This window comes from Podarcis pityusensis, assembly GCF_964106645.2.
Source record: "Podarcis pityusensis genome assembly, chromosome: 3".
Classification (NCBI taxonomy): Eukaryota; Metazoa; Chordata; class Lepidosauria; order Squamata; family Lacertidae; genus Podarcis; species Podarcis pityusensis.
This window is the reverse complement of record NC_138026.1, coordinates 86,970,200-86,990,827: the sequence shown is the minus strand read 5'-3', so window position 1 is coordinate 86,990,827 and position 20,628 is coordinate 86,970,200. Positions and strand designations below refer to the sequence as shown.

Sequence of the window (20,628 nt, the reverse complement as noted above, 5' to 3'; positions counted from 1 at the left end):
GTTTGGACGAGGCAAAGAAACAGTGACAAATCCAGCACTGGACGAAAGTTCAGAGAAATCTGAGGCTACTGAGCAACTCAGGATTCATCCATGAGAGCTTTGTGCCAAACTAAACTGGAGATGCTGCTGGGAAGCTCACCAAGAAAGCAAAGTCTTCACCAGAAACAAAGCTGGGTAAAAATGAGCTTCTGCCTAAGGACCAAAGAAGTCTGGGTCTTTAAGTGCAAAGTTGTTGCTTTTAACCAAATGGACACTGTGGGGTGGCTGATATGGATCAGATTTCCAGTGTGGGAATTTTAATCTTCTTCTACCCCACCACCCAAGGTCCTGATTCAGTTTGTGCCTCCAGAATAAGCAATTTAGATAAGGGGAAGACTCCCATGCACTTTACTTAGGAGCTTTCACCCCTTTGCAAACACCAAAATGGGATCCCCAGCACAGATTAGGACCACAGTAGGGAAAATCCCCTAACCTCCTATAACTAGGATCCCAAACTGGATCGGGCACCTGGCTTGCAATGAGGTAGGCAAAAATCACAGGACCAGAGCCAATTTGCCAAGTGGGAAAATTACTGCCCGGCTCAGAATAGGGCAGCCAATGAAGTCTATAGCAAGGTCATGCATGCACAAACTGTCAATATCTGAGGGAAGGAGATCTGGTGATGAATTTAGTGAGGAAGCCTGGGCAGACCTCAATTTATTCTCCAAGCATGGACCCAAGTGGACCCACAGGCGCAGTGGACCCCAAGCATGGACCCAAGGGCGCATGGACCCACAGGCACAGTTGGCTCCGCCCCTGGGGAGGGCCTGCACAGTAGCCTGCCTGCGATTGGCCAATTTGGAGTCCTGGCTGGTGTGTGACTCCACAGGCCAAGCCATGCTGGCCAAGCCTTTCACCCAGGCACCAATGCTAAGAGCTGGATTGCGAAGAGGACAGGGCCAGGCAGCATCACCCCCTGACCATTTAGGGTAAGCTGACTTTTTAAAACAACAAAAAGAAGAAGAACTATGTGCTTAGGAGCACAGACACGGAGCTAAAGCATCATTTGGTTTGGCCCTAACTAAAGCTGCAATCCTAAGAGTGGTTACTGTATTAGGTTAAAAGAAAATCACAAAGGAATGGAAGCCCTGTTGAATTCAATGCAACTCATTTCTGAGTAACTCTGCTTAGCACATCTTGTTTTTCACTTTGGGTCCATTTTGAATGAATATACTGTGATGAAAGCTAAGGCGAGCTTGAAGAAACAGCCATGCTCCGTCCTTCCAAGGCACTTACAATAACATCTTACAGTGAAGTCTTTCATGCAGTGTTCAGCACAAATCAGATAAAATCTCACTTTCCTTGGAGAGCCTCTTTGCCCCACTCCCCAAGCCCTTCTGTGTCACTTTGTGTTTGCAATTCATGCCATGCCAACACATGTCAAATCTTCAGGGTGGTCAGTTGATGAAGCAATGTGACTCTTCTACACTCTGCAGCTGGCACAGGGAACTGGATTTAACTCCAGGGAGATACATACACTGATTCATGCTAAAATCAAATTCGCTCAGTTAAACGGAGCAAGCCTCCTCCTCTTCTAAGGGACAGCAACTGATAGAAAACAAGGAAATAATGTTTGTGCCGGCATCCCTGCCACAAAGCCAGAAACAAAACAAAACTGAAGCACTCTAGCGTGTCACATGACCTGTGGCCCTCCAGCTTCCAACAGCCATGGTGTCTGGGGCTGATGGGAGTTGGAATCCAGCAATATCTGTGGGCCACAGGTTCCCTATTCCTGTCCTAGAGAACCATGCTTATTTGGAGGGAAGATGCAGTCTCAATGACAGGTTCCTCAGAATGTGATCTGGAGCTAAACTTGTATTCCTTTCTGCAGTGGCTTATCAGCACCCTCTTTTCTTCTGCAGCGCCAGGGAAGGGGGTTGACCCACCAGTGCCCACTTTTGAAACATATACTGAATTTTATTATCCCTATGATTTAGGGTGCCATGAGTATACAACTAGAGCTTGGTTGAAATTGAAGGATTCCTGAATCCAAAACGAAACAGAGCCAAATAATCCCAGCATTCTGGGATAATTATAGACAATTAGAAGCTGCTGTCAGCAAAAAGCTGTTCTCACGCCTACACAGTCTTGGCCTCTACAATTGTTTCACTTCATTATCATGAAGTTATTTCATTGTGTGGTCACATGACTGCTCTGCCATTACAGTCATGTGACCACACAATGAAATGACTTCATGGCAATTTATCTGCAAATAACTAAAAAAGAATAAAACCCTCACATAGTGACTTTGTCACCTTAGCTTTCTAGGGGTGGTGCTTACCTGACACCACTTCGATGGGGATTGCTAAAATCACCCTATCAAAGACAGAGTGTGGTAGGTAGGCAGTCTACACAACGTCTGCAGCTAGCACTAGCAGGCAGGAGCAGCACCATCATCATAACCAATAATATTTATATACGGCTTAATAGGCAAAATCCCTAAGCAATCTATATAAAACCCAGTTACAGATAGGTAGCCGTGTTGGTCTGCCATAGTCAAAATATAAAAAATCCTTCCAGTAGCACCTTTAAGACCAACTAAGTTAGTTCTTGGTATGAGCTTTCGTGTGCAAGCACACTTCTTCAGATACACTGAAACAGAAGTTGCCAGATCCTTCTATATAGTGAGAAGGTGGGGAGGGATATTACTCAGAAGGGTGGTGGGAATGGGAGATTGGCAGATAGCTGAGATGAGCCTGCTGACGACTCTTAACGACTGTAATAGGTCTTACAGGAAAAGGCAAGGGGTGAGAAGGTGAGAAATGGCTTAGTCATGTATAATGGGATAAGAATCCAATGTCTTTGTTCAAACCAGGTCTCTCCATGGTTTTAAGTTTGGTAATGAGTTGCAATTCAGCAGCTTCTCTTTCCAGTCTATTTCTGAAATTCCTTTGTAGTAAAACAGCTACTTTGAGATCTTGTATAGAAAGGGGTATAGAAAACCCCTTACTGGGTTTTATATAAAACCCAGTAAGATTGGAAAAGGGAGGTGTATATACGACATTTGAAACCCACAATGGAAAGAAATGCATCCGTAAAAACAGAGAAGCCATCTCTAAAACATGAAGTTAAATATCAATGATCTTACGAGTCAGGGAATGCTTGCTTTAAAAGATGGGTCTTTAGGAGGTGTCTCAACCCTGTCCAGACAGGGGAGGTTGGCATATCAGTCAAAGCTGATGGAAGACACTCCACATCACTGAGCCCACTTCAGCCTCAAATGACAGTGAGGGATCCAGAAGTATCCCCAAGATACACACCTGCCCCATCAGACGGAGTGCAACCCCATCTACATCTCAGAGCATATTGCAGACTCATCACCATCTAGATCTGCTATCTCCTCATTCCTTTTAATCTGCCTGCACCTTAATTTGAACTGCAATTCTATACACCCTCACCTGAGAGTAAATCTCACTGAACCCAATGAGACTTGCTTCTGAGCAGGCACACATAGGATTACACTGTTCTGTCTTCTTCTCTCCGTTCCCTATCATTAATAGTGGGGCAGAGAGAAGCAAACGAAAATGACCCAAGTAGATTTAGCGTCCATCTCTGAGATGTGCTGAAAGACGTATTTTCTTTTCTGCTCTATAAAGCTCTTGTGCTGCAAGCAAATCATTTCCAAACCATGAAAAATAAATGTGTAACAGCTGTATTGATGACCTCTGACACACACACACACCCTCTTTTAAATGTCATGTGCTCAAGATAGCTGTGGCTCTAAAGAGCTACTTCTGAAGAGCTACTTCATTTGCAAACCATATATATCGGAGTGCTGATGTTGACAAGCTTCCAAAAGCAACATGGGGGTGTAAAGGTAACTTTTCTGTTCCACAGGAAAGCAGGGAATGGGTTTATTTGGGTTGCTAAGCTTAGACGATTGAAGACAGAAAGCAGAATGTCTAAGCGTTCACGTGCTCATGTTGTTGGGAGAGAGGGAAAGAAATGAGGGAAGCAAAGGGCAACCATTTCCATATAAGCACCCATTGGTGCCAAGATCCATTCTAGTGGATTACCATGTGGATGGCACATGTTGGCTGGGCTCACTTCAACCATGGCTCCATGTTGCCGTGAGAGGGCAAGGAGGGAATAATACCAGAACAGCCAGAAGGGCTATAAGCTGGGTGGTAGAGTATGTGTTCTGAATGCAAAAGGTCCCAAATTCAGTCTCCAGCATCTTCAGATAGGACTGGAAGAGACTCTTGCATTAAATGCTGGAGAGTCCCTGCCAATCAGTGGAGGCAGTACTGAGCTAAATGAACCAATGCTCTGACTTAGTATAAGGCAGCTGCCTACATTCCAATCAAAGATAAATTTTTAGAAGGAGGCCTAATATTGTTTTTCCATTGGCTAGCCACTCATTGGCAAGAACACTGCAAGGTGGAAACAAGTTCACTTCTTAGTAAACTACTGGGTAGAATATTGCCTGCACACTTTTCCTTCTTATCTCCACCAGTGCTATTTTTCTAGAAAAAGAGGTGCCAGAACTCACTATGAATTCCTCCCTTGTTCTCTTATAATGGCAATGGTGCCCATCTGAGAAGTGCCAGAACTGAGTTTCAGTAAGTTCCTGCTGAAAAAAGCCCTGATTTCCACAAGTGGTTTAATGTTTATGGTGGTTCAGGGTGGTATTGACTCAGAGTAGACCTACTGAAACGAATGGACCTAACTTAGCCATATTGTAATGGATCTACTCTAATAGTTAGTTGAATGTTACCATTATTGTAAATTAAACACATAAATTAATTAAAGAAAATAGAGACATACTCTACTGTTCACAAAGGCTGAAAATTCAGGAAAGGGGTCTAGAATATCTCTGAGAAGTCAGACCCTACCACAATATGGGAGTGGGGGAAACTGATACGACAGTGCCTCTAACCCACTATGTCAGAATAGTCAAGGCAACCATATTCTCAGAGAAAGCAACTTTTCGACAGTATGCCGAAAGGTACTTACTGCAGCCATGGAGTTGATGCGGTCAATGTAATAGTCTGGCCAACTTGTAGCAAGTTTATTAGGGTCTTCTTGCTCCTGAAAAGAGAAAATCAAAATTATATGAGATATATAAGAGATTGCCACAATCATCATCATCATTCAAGCTATTTTCTTTCTGCACCATACTTAATTTTACACACCTCTGTCATGTCATCTGCTAAACTTACTTATCCCAACCATTGTACTTTTTCCTCACAGGGCAAGTTGCTCCAACTTGTTTAAAATTTTGGTTGCGCTTTGGTGAACTTTTCAGAGCTATACAGCATCCCTTTCAAACTGTGGTAACCAGAACTGTACACAATGTTCTCAACCACAGATTTGTGTAATGGCATTTTATTACTGGCAATTTTATTTTCAACCCCTTTCCTAAAGATTTCTAACATGGATTTTCCCTTTTCAGAGCTGTCACACACTGGGTTGTCATTTTCACTGAGGTATCCATCATGACTTCATCTGAGATATGTTTCCTGATCATCATCACTGCCAGCAGTTCAAACCCTATACAGTGGTACCTCGGGTTACAGACGCTTCAGGTTACAGACTCTGCTATCCCAGAAATAGTACTTCTGGTTAAGAACTTTGCTTCAGGATGAGAACAGAAATTGCGTGGCGGCAGCGGGAGGCCCCATTAGCTAAAGTGGTACCTCAGATTAAGAACAGTTTCAGGTTAAGAACGGATCTCCAGAACAAATTAAGTTCTTAACTCGAGGTACCACTGTAAGAGCATATGTTAGGATATTTTACCCAAAATTTGCATCACTTTACACTTGTTTACACTGAATTGCATTTGCCGTTTTAATGCTAACAAACCATGATCTCCAAGTCAGATGTTATGCTGAGCTAGATACTGTAGTTTGCTTCTCCCTTATGAATATTATTTGCAACTTGTCTCCAGGGTTTTACTTGTGTTCAAGTGAACCTGAGTAGAAGCACCCTGAACTCCTCCCCCATTTAAGACAGGAAGGTTGGGGCTGATGCCCACTGAGATGCAGGGCTTCTAAGCATGTCCCTGATCCTGTCCACACTTTTAAACATCACAAGTTCAAGCAAATGGCTAAACACAGCTCTTCCAATTTCCTTGTTTCCACTAGCAAGTAACAATAAGGTACCACAGTGCCATGAGTAAATGGCAGCCCTTTCTTTGCTTAAAGGGAGGAGAGGGTTAGATGAGCAGTTTGTGTCTGCTTCATGGAGCTGCAACATTTCCAGTCACTGGGATGCTTCCTCCCATGTGATACCTCCCTACAGAGGCAAACTTATGTACTGGGGCTTATGTTAGGAAGAATAATTACAGAAAACTGCTGTTTGTGCACATCAGGCATATCTATCTTCAGTTCATAGCAGAAACACACAATACAAAGTTGATAACCAGTGCATTACTTTTAGATAATACTGTAATCGTATCATGACTCGAATACAAGAACAGACACAGAGAGCTAATCTATGCCTACTTAAATAAAGGTCATTCCAAAGAGGGCTATGCTTATATGGAATCTCATTTATAAATGATTGAGGTAGAGAAAGCTTTTAAATTTATCCTCTCTTTTCTTTTCCACCAGTTTTCATGTATTAACTATCAATCATATTGTGAGTCTAGTCTAAGGATTTGCCACTATTTTTTATCCCTGTTTTCAGGGGAGGGGGAGCTAGGTTGGTCTTGTGTCCTATTTTACAGTCCTCTACTTGGAAGGGCTGTCAAAGGACAGTTCTCTATTTTAGAGGCAAAGTATGATTTAAAGATAAGGAACAACACAAAGGGGGAGCAGGAACCTTGAAGTTGACCATCCATAGTTAGCAGCGCCTGCTGTCTTCCCCACTATGTGTTGAGTCCTAGAGGTAATTACTATTTTTAAATTTGCATCTATAAATATCAGGTTTACCTTTAAATTTGCATCTATACATATCAGGTTTACCTTTAAATTTGCATCTATACATATCAAATGCAATCGAATCTATACATATCAAATGCAAGTTTTATGCAGATCTGTGTCTTCCTTTTTCCTCTGAGAAACATGAGAATTATTGTTATTATTATTATTATTATTATTATTATTATTATTAAAAGTTGCTTTTCTAAATATCAGTCCTGAATACAAATTGGATGTAGATATTTCACACACCCATTTCCCTGGATCCACTTCCAGACTTTAGTTTTTACTGAATACAAGGAGCTGAAATAATCACAAGGGTGATTTTGTTCTAAGTGTCAAAACATTTTACTACTTCAACCTTTATTCTAGTAAGCTTACGAAGTGTGTGAGAAATGGGTTAAGACAATACTGACCAGCTACTATTCAAATAAGCTCTTCTATCTACAGCAAATGCAGGAAACCCCTTTTTACGTCCACCAAAGCCATTCCTGCAGACACAAGAGTTTGGGATGTATTTGAGATACAATTATTCATACCATTTGATAATGGCTCATCTCACCTCTCCTCTTAGCCAGCTGCTGGGTGAACATTTATAAGAATCAGAATTTGTCTGGAGAGGCCCACAAATTACTGCTCTCTGGGGGAAGGGCACTGTTTCCATTTAAACACAAAACACAAAACTGAGTATTTCGGAACCTGGATCAGCAAGGAAACTCTTGTGTCAGATGACTGCAAGACAACTTAGTATGAGTGGTGGGGAGGAGAGCTTTCATGCACCAGGAGATGCAGAAGGAACACATTGGCCCAACTCTCTAAAGCTCAACAACTTTTGGGGTGTCCTGGTTTTTACTTTTTAAAATATGGCAACCCTATAATATATGGAAACAATTACCCAGCTACAGGAGCAGGGCATGAATGGAATATATTATAGAAAAGCCTACTTTAAACTCCCACTGAATAGTGTAAATATTAAATTTAAAAACAGATGGCAATCTGGAGTATTTCATAAGCAGCTGTCTCATTCTTCCCAATGCAACAACACTATAATCAATATGAGAACCATCTTCCAATTCCAGATGACTGCAATGCAGTCAACATATATTTTAAGTACAGAAGCTAACTGTCTTCAATAGGCCCCCTTCCAACATGGAACCTGGAACCTGGGAGAGTCAACAGTCTTCAGTGAGTGTTTAAAAGAAGCAGTGGGGTTTTTTGTATTTGTGATGGTACTCACTAGCATGGAGTACTATCACCTCTTTTTTGTTACACATGGCACATATGTTGTGGTGGCACATATGTTTTATCAAGATATGAGTACCAGCATCCCATTTTTATTTTTACAAAAATAAAACAGCACTGGAAACAAGAAACCAAACAAACAGAAGTCGGTCTATTCAATGGGTATTTATGGATTCTCCGTTAAGTCCATCTAAACACCAGGAAGAACTTTCTGGCAGTAAGAGCTGTTTGACAATGGTAGACTCTCCTTCCTTGGATGTTTTTAAGCAGAGGTTGGATGGCCATCTGTCACGGATGCTTTAGTTAGATTTGACCAGACCAGACCATGCTTTGTTTTATTCTTTGGGGGAAGGAGGCAGATGACGGATTTGAGGCTAGTGTTTGTTTGAAAACCAGATTTCTTTAGGCTGAATTCAACAACGAAAACAATTTTTAATCAGCTGCTGCATTGCTTGGTCCAGTCCTGCAAGGTCTGATTTAGTTTCTCTCTCCCCCCTCAAATCTATGAAATATGGAACATTCTTCAAACTAAGGGATGCTCGCCTCATTGGGCTGTGATCAATTATACTTCTACTGGCTGGCGTTCTCTGATTAATGTGCAAAATATGTACAGCCTCTTCCCCCTAAGCTATAGGACACAATATACATTTATAACTGAAGCTTGAAACAAATTCAAGATTTTCCAGACTTCTTTCTTACTCTTTTTCTCTCACACACGTACAGTATATACAACTCCTAAGGCAGGCAAGTCACAAGAGCCTTCAGTTTTGAAGCAGGACAGACCAAATGGTCCAAGTTAATCAGTGGGGAGAAACAATTGCAATGCACTCTTTCCCAAAAGGTACTATTAAGCACTTACAAAGCATTGTTAGACACTTACTGATACATCTCCCCCAAGGGTTCTGAAGGCAAAAGGAAATAATTGTCCCTTCCAGAAATGGGAGATGTGTGCAAACTTTCCTTTCAGTTTCTGCGAAGTAAACTGTGAATATTCATCGATAAACAGCAGCTTAATGACTATGAAAAATAGACCTATCCAGTGTGAAAAACAGGTGTGCATAACTGATTTCTAATAGTCAGCAGTAAGGCCTAGCAACAAAAGTTAACAGTTGAATTGCATAGCTTGTTCTTCTTTGTTGATAGAAGGGAGAATCAGGCCTCTCTATAATGTGGTCAACCTTTTCTGGCTCACTTTTCCATATGTATATATTTGAACAGGAAGGAGAAGGAGGCTTGAATAAACTGCTTTTTAGCTAACCAGATTGTGCCAGAACGCAAGAGTTTTTCATATGTGCATTTAATTGCGTAGATTGAAAAACCTGCATCAAACACTATGCGCAATCTTGTGACTTGAAGTAGAGATTGAATTGCTCAAAGTAAGCCGGAGCTGCAAAACTGCAGCCGCTCGAAGCAGTGATTTAATCTTTCAAAACTCAAAACATGTCTGTGATGCTCAATTGTGCATTTTTTAATATTAGCGTAATAGCTCATTTCCCTATTTCTGTGGTTACAGATTTGGTACCCCTCCCCCCTGCCCCAATAAGTGAGCATATACTAAGGTCAGAGCACACATTACAGCCACAACAGAAAGGCTATCAAGGCCTGCATTAACACAGCCAAGTGCTAACTCCTCTGCACTATGGGCCTATCCAACTGAGAGTCTCAGGAGAACATCAGAAGGGCCTGATGGATCAGGCTCATGGTCCATCTAGACCTGTTCTCACAGTAGCCAACCAGATGTCTGTGGGAAACCCACAAGCAGAACCTGAGCACGAGAGCACTCTGCTCTGTGGTTTCCAGCAACTGGAAATCAGAAGCATAACTGTCTTCCGGATGTGGAAGCAGAGCATAGCTATCACGGCAAGTAGAAACTGATAGCCTTATCTTCCATCCAAGTCTCCACGCCCCTCACAGAAGTAAATGGAAACACAGAGAATCAGGATTAGAGACTCACAGTGCAATCGTGAAGATCCACATAAGAAGTGGGTTCTATTGGAGTCAAGCATCTATTGTCACAGGGTGGCTATGGGCCCCATCCCTATCAGGTGCCAAAAAGCGAGGTGACAATGAGCCTATCTCAGCTGAGCACCAGCCTCACGTTCTAACCATTGGACTCTACAATTATATAATTCTATTAGTATTTCTATATGTAAAAAGTGGAGCAAAGGAGGAAAAGAGATTATATATACACACACACACACACACACACACACACAGTATGTGTTTCCCTGTTAAGGAGCCTTCCGACAGCACAGTGATTGAGAGACTGTCTAGGAGATCCTCTTACTCCAAAATACAGTGGCAATATATTAAATGTAACCCACAGTTATCTCAATTGCTCCTCAAACTTTTTCTCGTCACATTTTCCAGAACATGTGGCATGTGTGTCACACACACACACACACACAGAGAGAGAGAGAGAGAGAGAGAGAGAGAGAGAGAGAGAATTCAATTCAAGCTTCACTTAAACAATAATAATTATTTCTGTTTCAAATGAATTGGTCCTAACTAGCTTAGGTATACAAGAAGAGAATCCGAAACCTTTGTTTTGTTTTTCAATCAGGGCTACCCAGCAGTCAGCAAGGCATTCAAAATGGTCCAGCATTCCAGACCTGGATGGAGCTAATGTCTGGGTGCATTATGTGAAATGTGAAGACTGGGGTTTATTTTTTTAAAAAACCAAGCATTTCGAGAGACCTCAGACTCTGATTTAAATAAACTGTGTAATTGCAATGTTTAAAACAGGCTTAAACTTTACAATAACTGTATCTGGTACAGACCCTTCCATGGGTGTTTTTGGAGGAAAATACCATTTTAGGAAACTCTAAACTGCTGTGCGACTAGCTTACATGTTTTTTTAAAAAAAACAAAAACTCCCTCATATTTGAGAGCAAAAGGTAGATACCCATCCCCTCAATCCAAATGCAAGAATAGCTTAAAGGACAGCATATGTTGGCATCCGTCTGTATCAGGAAACAATGAAGGAGTGTGCCTTTGGGGGTGAAGTCAAAATGTTGGAAGGTGACAGCGCCTGCAGTGGCTGTAAGACAGCATGGTACACAAGCATTACATTGCTATTTTCTGCCCCAAATAGGTTGTGTGTGGATGACACACAGATGGTTAGAAAGGCATTTGGTCTTATCCAGCAGGGCTCTCATCAACTGCAAACATGCTTTTGAGAACCCTGTTCCATTCATAGCTACCAGACATAGGTATGCATCTGTTTAAATATGTGGGTATGTTATTCATAGTTAATGTGCTTGCTCCGAGAACCAGCGCCACAGGGCAACAGTCATGAGGGGTTCTATAGAACTACCTATAAAGACTGCCTCCTCCACTATGGATTCCCTGCTAACCAGTCCCCTTCACCCATTAAGTTAGAATTGTGAAGATACTGGTAGCTCCTTAATACGAAATGACCCTTTGGAGATCTGACAAAGGAAGACTTCACATGTTTTCTGCAAAGGTTATAAAACTTTATTTAAGCACACACATTTTTAAAACCTGCCCTTTTAACCCATTTTATCATATTTCAAGAGTTAGAAATTCTTCCTTAACATGAGGGCAAAGACTAGCTGGAAATGCAATTAATAATAATCCTTCTCATTTTTACAACTTATTTTCTACTACTATCATTTTTTTTATTCCTTTCTTATGTGCAACTTAAATTGCTGTAATTTTGGCAAAGACTATTTCCACCTCTACTTGCATAGTGGAGTATAATAGAGGTCTAGGTTTACTTTCTAGCATGCTAAGGCGGCTAGCCTAAAACCCTTCTCCCCACTGTTCGAAAAACTCAGTATGAAGTATCAATAAACCATGTGATCACACACTTTGCACAGTCTAACCACAAATACTCTTTGAGTTTGCTGATCATGTGTTTGTGTTTGCTGATCATGTGTTTCAGTACTGAAAGTGCCTGAATGTGTCTGGATGGTGCCCAATGCAGTCCACAATTATACATTTCATACATACCGAAGCTCTGTTTTATTCTCCATCTCTGAAAGCGGTAGACCCTCTCTCCTTTTAATCCCCCTTTCTGCCAAAACCCCTCAAGGCTCTTTGCCTGGCCTTTGCCAATTCTCTCTCCTCTGACAGTGCAACCTCTACTCCAGTGACATCAAAATTTTCCCCTCAATCAAATCCCACATCTCCACTTGCCTCTCCAACATTTCATTCTGGATGATTTGCCAACACCTCAAATTCATCGCATCCAAAACCAGTGTCTAATTTTTCCTGTCCCTTCTCTGCTGTCTCTTGCTATTAACATTATTGTTCAACTGATCACTCAATCCTACGGTGGAGCTTACAGCCCATCAATACCCCTGGGAACATGTACTTTTTCTTTTCCACATCTGTTGTCAAAATGCGGGTTTGTACACTGATATCATGTAATTTCAATGATGAAAACCGAAATACCAGCTTCTTCCATACATTTGCACCAGGCAATCGGTTTGATGCATCAGGCTCTAGGAACCAGCCAAAGCCATCTCTCATCCATTCTGAAGGAGAAAGCAGGAAGTAGCAGTGGAGGTTTCCCCTCACTTGCCTCCTGGGACATCTGTGGTCACCACCCTTAGTGTCAGGGAACTGACATCAGAGCGGGAGGCGAAGGGGAGGCTCCTAGATGATGCTGGAGAAGGACCCAGCAGCAGGGGGAGAAGCAGCTCAGTGGAGGGGGAAGCATTTAAGCGCAACACCAGGAACAAAAGTGAGCAGATGGGGAAATCGGAGAGAGGGCTCACGGACTCTTCACTGGAACTCAGTGAGGAGGGGACAGGTCCTCCGCTACCTACGTCCACCCTGCGCAGAAGGCTCCCGCGCAGTGAGAGGCGGAGGAGATTGGGTGTCAAACAACTCTTATGTTGGAAGAGATTCAAGAAACGCCCACTGACGGATTCTGCTAGTGACTGAGACAGTCATGATGAGAAAGGGCTGTGCAGTCAGAAAGGTTTAACAAGGCAAATTAGCCTAGAGAGGCACCAGTTTACGCACGAGTAACTCATAATCTTCACACTTAGGTTAAGCAGGAAGGTTCTTTATACCTAAAATCTAAGGATTTTAAACATCACCTCACCTGCCCGAGATAACTACATTTGTCAAGTGACACCTTGGTAATATGAAACACTGAAAACTTTATCCTTGAAAACCTCAAAAGATTGTGTAACTTGGACCTGAGAGCCCATTTATATATTAACAGTTGTTCCAAAGGGAGATAGCCTAGGGATGACTGCTCTCAGGAGCATCTGAAGTAACAGAATCATGGGAAGTGGGACAAGAATATGGCTACTTCCCATGCCAAAGTCACCCCATGGGATGCAGAAGGTAAACATTTTTTCCAGCCCTACTTACATGACTCACATCCTTCAAATATTACCAAGAGTGGTATGGGAGAAGCAACTTCTGATAATATAAAAAATGCCATTAGCTTGGCTGAAATAACCGGTTGCGTGGAACATTCTGACCAGCTACACTCGCAGTTTGAGCCTGGTCTTTTGAAGGCCTGTTCTAAATTTCTAAGAGAAGTTATTCTGGACCTCAGATTTTCAGATATCTGCAAGCCTTTTAAAAAATGGGGGGGGGGGGAGAAGCTGCAAATCTTCTCTGCCTTTCCCATGGTAAGAGAAAAGAAATTCTTCAGGTTTAAAAAATAAATATATAATTTTCAAGGGCTTGACCCTCAGCAAACTCCATTCTTAAGATAAACAAATGAGCCAGCATTGCATAACGGAAACTGTGAGTTAAGCTGAGAAAGTTAGAGAGCGCAAGAGAAAAAACAGAACTCTCATCCCTTCTGCTGTTCCCCAGAATACGGCTGACATTTTCAGAGTTTTATCTAGGAGTGGATATTCTTCAGTGGAATGTCAGCACATAGATGGATTCCTGAGAAAGAGTTCAAATTGCTTTTTCCTTGATGTCAGCAAGTATAGAGTGAAACACGAATGAAAGCTTTACCAGAAAATATCTGTCACCTTTCAGGTACTATAAGTGGCAGGAGAACAGAACTTTGTTGATGTTGTTGCTTACCAATCGGAGGACATGTGCATAAGTTTAATAATTACATGTGTAATTTACAAAACAGTAGACTTGGAATTGCCAACATGGTTTTCAAGGAACTTCCATTTCTGGTTTCCTAGACAAGAGCTCTGTTGTCATTTTTAAATTTTGTACCTTGCCTGGAAAATATTACGTGTAATAAATAATTGATTCATCTTTCTTATTGTGATGCCCTTCCTTAAAATCCCTTGAGGTAAGGACCAGTTAAACTTGTTGTTTGTTGTTCACATTGTCAGATAAAGGCCAGCAAAAACACACTTCAGCATAGTAAGAATAAATGACACTTTAATATGCTAAAACTCTGGTGTGCAGATATCATCCCAATCAAAATGGAGGTAGTAGCATCCATTGACTTACCTGCAAATTGTCCTTGCAGCAGCTCAGAAGTAACTCTCTCTCTCTCTCTCTCTCTCTCTATATATATATATATATCACACCCATCTGGCGGGGTTTCCCCAGCCACTCTGGGCAGCTTCCAACTGAACTACCACTGCAGCAAGCCCACTAGGAGATGTCCAAATGAACATCTTTATGGCAAAGAGGTCTCTCTGCAAGACATCTTCGACTAAGCTGGCTTGCGGAGGGCTTGGAGGTATGTGCTTTGGGAGTAGATGATAGCAAGGAAAATGTGAATACTGTATTGTATTTCAGCAACATCAGGCTGGCCATTGCACAGATCCCCATAAATACAGCAGAAATTTACAAAACAAAAGTAGCCAATAAAGTCCTGAATAAGAATATAGATTATGAAGCAAACACGCACAAGACATAGTGATCCCTCAACAAGCTAGCTGTGAACATGTAGCCGAAACGTGTCGCAGAGAAAAACTGTTTCATGTGCAGTGAAAAAACTTTTTTAAGTGTCAGAGGTTGCAACCAAATAACTGTGATAGATATTCATAGCTTTGAAATTCAGTCTCAACAATTGGCATCTTTATTTGCATGAAGTTAATCCGGTCCTGGCACTGAGCAAATGTGCAAACAGTGGCAATTTCTTCATCCGTTTCTGCTTCTATTGGAATTCTCCAACATCCCTAACTCCGACACTGTCCTAATTTATTGTATATCCACATTTTGCTTGACATTGTGTGAACATGGTTCCCACCACAAAGAGCACACACAATGCAAAACAGAAAACACATTCAGGAGTTTCCATCCACCCCCTACTTCCCCACACACATGCTGAGAGAAAAGATGACGTGACCTTCATTTGGTGCATTATGTCTTTAAATGAGACCAGATGAACATTCATGGAAGGTTTTCTTTGGAAATCTCCATAGGGGAGGTGTTTTAAGAAGGGATTTGACGAGAGTGAACACTGGGTGTTGGGTTACTCCTGGTAGAAACTGTTATGTAGCTATTGCTAATACCTAAAGCACCAAAATCAACAAAGGTCCCAACTTTTGTCTTGAGTCCCAGCAATAGTACCAACGTTAGCAAGGCAAAGAAAGATCCGAGAGAGATACCACCACTATGTAGCCACAAGCCCTCTCATGTAATCCGATTTTTGGCACAATATACAAAGCCCACCCCCACTGCCTTTGTATCTTGCCAGAAACCAGGACACATTAATCAACCTCTACGGAAAGGGTGGTCTCAAGGCTTACTATAGATGGGCCACAATCCTGAAATGAAAATGACAATCCAGTGTGTGTAACAGCTGTGAAAAAGGCAAATCCCATCTTAGGGATCATTAGGAAAGGAACTGAAAAGAAGACTGTCAATATCACAACACCTTTCTGTGAACCTATGGAACAACCGCACCTGGAATACTGTATACAGTTATGATCTCTGTACCAGAAAAAGGATATTGTAGATCTGGAAAAGCGCAGAAAGGACAACCAAAATCAGCAAGCAACTGCAGCAACTTCCCTATTAAGAAAGCTGAATAGTGGACAGAGAGGGGCACTTCGCACAGAATAAAGTTATGGAATTTGCTATCATGCAAGATGTAGATCCGGCCACCGATCTGCACTGTTTGAAACAACAAATTCATGGAGATGAAGCCTGTTAAATGCTACAGCTAGATATTCACTCCAAGCAAAAGCAGCTGCCAGCTGGCATGGTGGTGCCCAGGAGCTGCCTCCCTGGCAGTGCTGCTGCTGCTACTGACGACCTGAACAGGGCAGGGTTGGGGCCAGGATAATGGAGGGTGGTGCAGGTGTACTAGTGGCAACACTGGACTGGCTCCCCTGTGCTCCAATGAAGTCCTAAACTTGTCACTGCTCTGCCTTGTCCAGGTGAGCATCAGCAACACTTCCCCCAGTAGGGCAGCACTGTGGCACAATCCCACTGTGCCAGCCGCTCCTGCCTCCAGTATCAGAGCCAGCTGCTGGGGGGGGGGGGTTGTGTGAGCTTCCCATGGGCATCCGGTTGGCCACTGTGAGAACAGAATGCCAAACCAGATGACCATGGTACCTTCCTATATGCAGCTTCACAGAGAGTAATGCGCAAACATAGACATAATTTTTATACCTTTGATGGTGGTGCCCATCTCCAAGCGTATTTTAATCCATCTGTATTGACTTGTGTCAATGTGAGAGTCATGCCCTAATGTGGTTGTCGGGGCCTGAGAGTATCTACCAAACTCAGCATGGATGGGGTTTTTTTGTAGAGCATTGCAAAGATAGCTTCCTGAGCTTCTGTTTGTGCTTTTAAAAAAAGTCATTTTACACAAAATTGTACATGTTGCAGTAAGCAATCTGATGAGTCTAGTCCTACACATGAGAATCAATGTAGATTGACCCAGGCATGCAAAAGTCAATTATATTATTAGTATTGCTGTTTATTTATTCATTTATTATTAATTTGATTGATGATATGCTATGCTTTGTTTATACAGTGGTGCCCCGCAAGACGAACGCCTCGCAAGACGGAAAACCCGCTAGACGAAAGGGTTTTCCGTTTTGGAGGCGCTTCGCAAAACGAATTTCCCTATGGGCTTGCTTCGCAAGACGACAGCCCATAGGGAAATCTCAGGGACAGCGGGGAAGCGCAGCGCGTCTTCCCCACTGTCCTCGGACCTCCTCCGAAGCCTGGCGGCTGGGCGGGGACACCTCCTCCCGCCGCCGCCGGGCTTCGGAAGGCTCCTCCGAAGCCGGGCGGGGGGGGACCTGCCGCCGCCGCCCGGCTTCCGAACGGTGCTCCGAAGCCGGGCGGGGGGGAGGGAAGACCTGCCGCCGCCGCCCGGCTTCGGAACGGTGCTCCGAAGCCGGGCGGGGGGGAGGGAAGACCTGCCGCCGCCGCCCGGCTTCGGAACGGTGCTCCGAAGCCGGGCGGGGGGGGGGAGGGAACACCTTCTGAAGGCGGGCGGGGGCGAAAGTCTTTGCTCCCCCCTGCCTGCCTGTCCCGGACGGCTTTTGAAGGCAGGGGGGAGCAAAGACTTTCGCCCCCCGCCCGCCTTCAGAAGAGGTCCAGGACCTCTTCTGAAGGCTGGCGGGGGGCAAAAGTCTTTGTCCCCCCTGCCTGCCTTCCCAGGGGCTTTTAAATCGCCCCGGACAGCGGAGAAGTCCTCCGCTGTCCCGGGGCGATTTTAAAATGCCGCCCGCCAGCATTTTAAGATCGCCCGGACAGCGGAGAAGTCCTCCGCTGTCCCGGGGTTTTTTAAAATGCTGGGGGTGGGAAGAAAAGCCCTTGCCCCCCCCCCCAGCCTTCAGAAGAGGTCCGGGGACAGACTGTCCCCGGACCTGGTCTGAAGGCGGTTTCCCTAGGAACGCATTAATTGATTTTCAATGCATTCCTGTGGGAAACCGTGCATCGCAAGACGAAAAACTCGCAAGACGAAGAGACTTGCGGAACGAATTAATTTCGTCTTGCGAGGCACCACTGTACACCACTTTTTGGCCCACAGGCCTCCAAAGCAGTATTTGTCACTTATACAAGGAAGTCTCTAAGCAACTTAGAATAAAAATAGAGTTAAAAACATAGCAATCATCAATACCAACAAAACAAGAACCTCAAGAATGATGTTAAGTTCCTAGCAGTCTTTGTCATTGAATAAACTGTAATACAATATCACTATTATTGCAACCACTACTATGACTAATAACCACACAATAATAATACCGTCATATTACTACCCCTATCCGCACAGCCTCTTCTGTGACTTACTACTAATAATATGCACATAGGGAGAGAGATGTGAATTCCAATGACCTGAATTTCCTGGGGAAAGTTGTACAAGAGCAGCTAAATTGCCTGGAAAGTTGTACAGTACCAGCTGAGGTTTAAATACTTAGTGGAATCCTTCGAAAGATTGTTCACACTAAGCAAGAAATGGAACTAGGTGAGCCAGTTCAGTTAGGACTGGGTGCTGTCCACAGTCAATTTCAGAATACAGCAAGCATTGCATCTGACCCTTAGTTCCCTCCTCACCTTGAAGGATCAGGTATTTGGTTGCAGGTGGGTGAATGGGCAGGAGGACTCCCATGCCTAAACTAGCGGGTTTGATTCATTAATTCATTAAACTAGCAGGCCTGCAAGTCAAGAGCCTTTTCAGTCCATTGCCCTCTTCAGATAAAAGAACTCCAGTTTGCTTCTCCTCCTCTTAAAACAGGGAGAGGAAGCAATACAGTAAATCTAAGAGACATTTTAAATAACGTTAAAGGCTGCTGCTTCCTGTCAAACCTGGCTGGCCGATGGATGGAATGCACCATTCTGCAAGATGGCTATAAACAGATCCTTCACCACTAGCTCACTTAGCCTGCCTACAAAAACAGCCACAGAGAAGGTTGTGCAGGTGAACCTATTCCAGGGGAGGAGGGAGTGATCAGAGAAGTTGTTGTGCCCCCAGGGACTGCATCCCTCAGGGGAGGGCTAAATACAAACAGCATTCCTAGGCCCAGAAAATGCCACCAGCAGCTCCAATGAAATAAATGCACATTCCTTCCTTCCTTCCTTCCTTCCTTCCTTCCTTCCTTCCTTCCTTCCACAGGACCTATGAATTAATAGGAAGACTAGCAAGAATCCCATGGATAGTGCTCAAAGTAGAAATTGGGTTTTACCAAGTCAGAAATACTGCGGCTTGTTTTAGCCATGCAGGCAGTGTGGTGTAGTGTGGTTAAAAGCAAGAGCCAGTGTGGTGTAGTGCTTAAAAGCGGTAGACATGTAATCTGGTGAACCGGGTTCATGTCTCCGCTCCTCCACATGCAGCTGCTGGGTGACCTTGGGCCAGTCACACTTCTTTGAAGTCTCTCAGCCTCACTCACCTCACAGAGTGTTTGTTGTGGGGGAGGAAGGGAAAGGAAAATGTTAGCTGCTTTGAGACTCCTTCGGGTAGTGATAAAGCGGGATATAAAATCCAAACTCCTCCTCCTCCTCCTCCTCAGTGTGTATGAAAGGTAGGGAGGCATGCTCTCAATTAAAAAATGATTTATCATGATGGAGATGGTCAATGGTAAATGCTAGGGTCAGGTTTGCCACTAGGCAGAGTGGGACAATTGCCTGAAGCAGCTGGTCTGGAGTGTCATGAAAAGGTAGAAAAGTTTTGGCTATTTATTATTGCTGCATTTTTACTGCCTCAAAGAGGGACATTTTGCCTCAGGTGCCAAAGTAACCTGGCCAGTCTTGGGTATGTTGCAGAGAGTGTCATTAGCTGGTCCACCTCAGGCAACAAATGTCATGGACCAACCCTAATAAATGCACATAATCATATGGTTCAAATCATCCACACGCAGAGTTTACTATGTGATTCAATTAAACTAAAGTTAGTACCTTCTTCTTGCTGCAGTAAATCTGCCATTTCTTCTCTGGTGGGAGTGCAAACATTGCCTCTCTGTTCTTATCGGTGAGATCCAATTCATCCTGGAGAGGACAAAAAAGAAACATATAAATAATATATTTTTGCAGAGGATTTCCAAGGCCACCTTTATCTCCTTACCTTCAGCTGAAGAAACTTTAAAATTAAAACTTAAAAGTTGACTCTTTCAGGATATCTAACTCATCTTCAGTGTTGTCTTTGGAAACTATGCACTGAACTCTTAAGCACACAAGGACATTCCTCCCTTTCCTTGGCCTAGGAAGAACCTTGCAGCAGGTCCCTATTAAGAGCCCTGCCAGAGAGCATGATATATAACGCACCATTATGGATCCTAAATTACAAAATTCAACAGATAATATACTCTCCAAACTTGATGGCTTATAGTCCTATGCATAGGTGTGAGCAGGCTTCTTCAGTTAAGTGTCTATGATTTTGGATTATATTTCTTTATCCTGCTCTGCCACTAAGTTACTGAGGTAAATCTAGTATTTACAAAGGTAAAACTATGCACATAATTACATAGATTCACATTCAACTTTACTCAGTAGTGAACAACTCAGGCAATCTCAAACCAGGACAGGATTCAGACAAGCACACTCTGCTTTCAGACAAGTAAAGAATTTTGCAGTCAGGGAAACTAGGTTCTTCCAAAGAGTCCCACGCACAATG

General features: G+C 43.2%; 1 protein-coding gene across 6 annotated transcripts in view; it reads right to left on the bottom strand.

Annotated features, from left to right (window-relative positions):
* DAAM2 (dishevelled associated activator of morphogenesis 2) overlaps nucleotides 1-20,628 on the bottom strand; it is a 216,907-nt gene that overhangs the window by 82,035 nt on the left and 114,244 nt on the right. For all 6 annotated transcript variants that reach the window (XM_081000107.1, XM_081000112.1, XM_081000111.1 and 3 more), the window contains 2 exons: nucleotides 19,914-20,003; nucleotides 4,996-5,070 (listed from right to left, as the gene is read on the bottom strand). In XM_081000107.1, coding sequence (XP_080856233.1) covers nucleotides 4,996-5,070; nucleotides 19,914-20,003 — 165 coding nt within the window. The remainder of the gene's footprint in view (nucleotides 1-4,995; nucleotides 5,071-19,913; nucleotides 20,004-20,628) is intronic.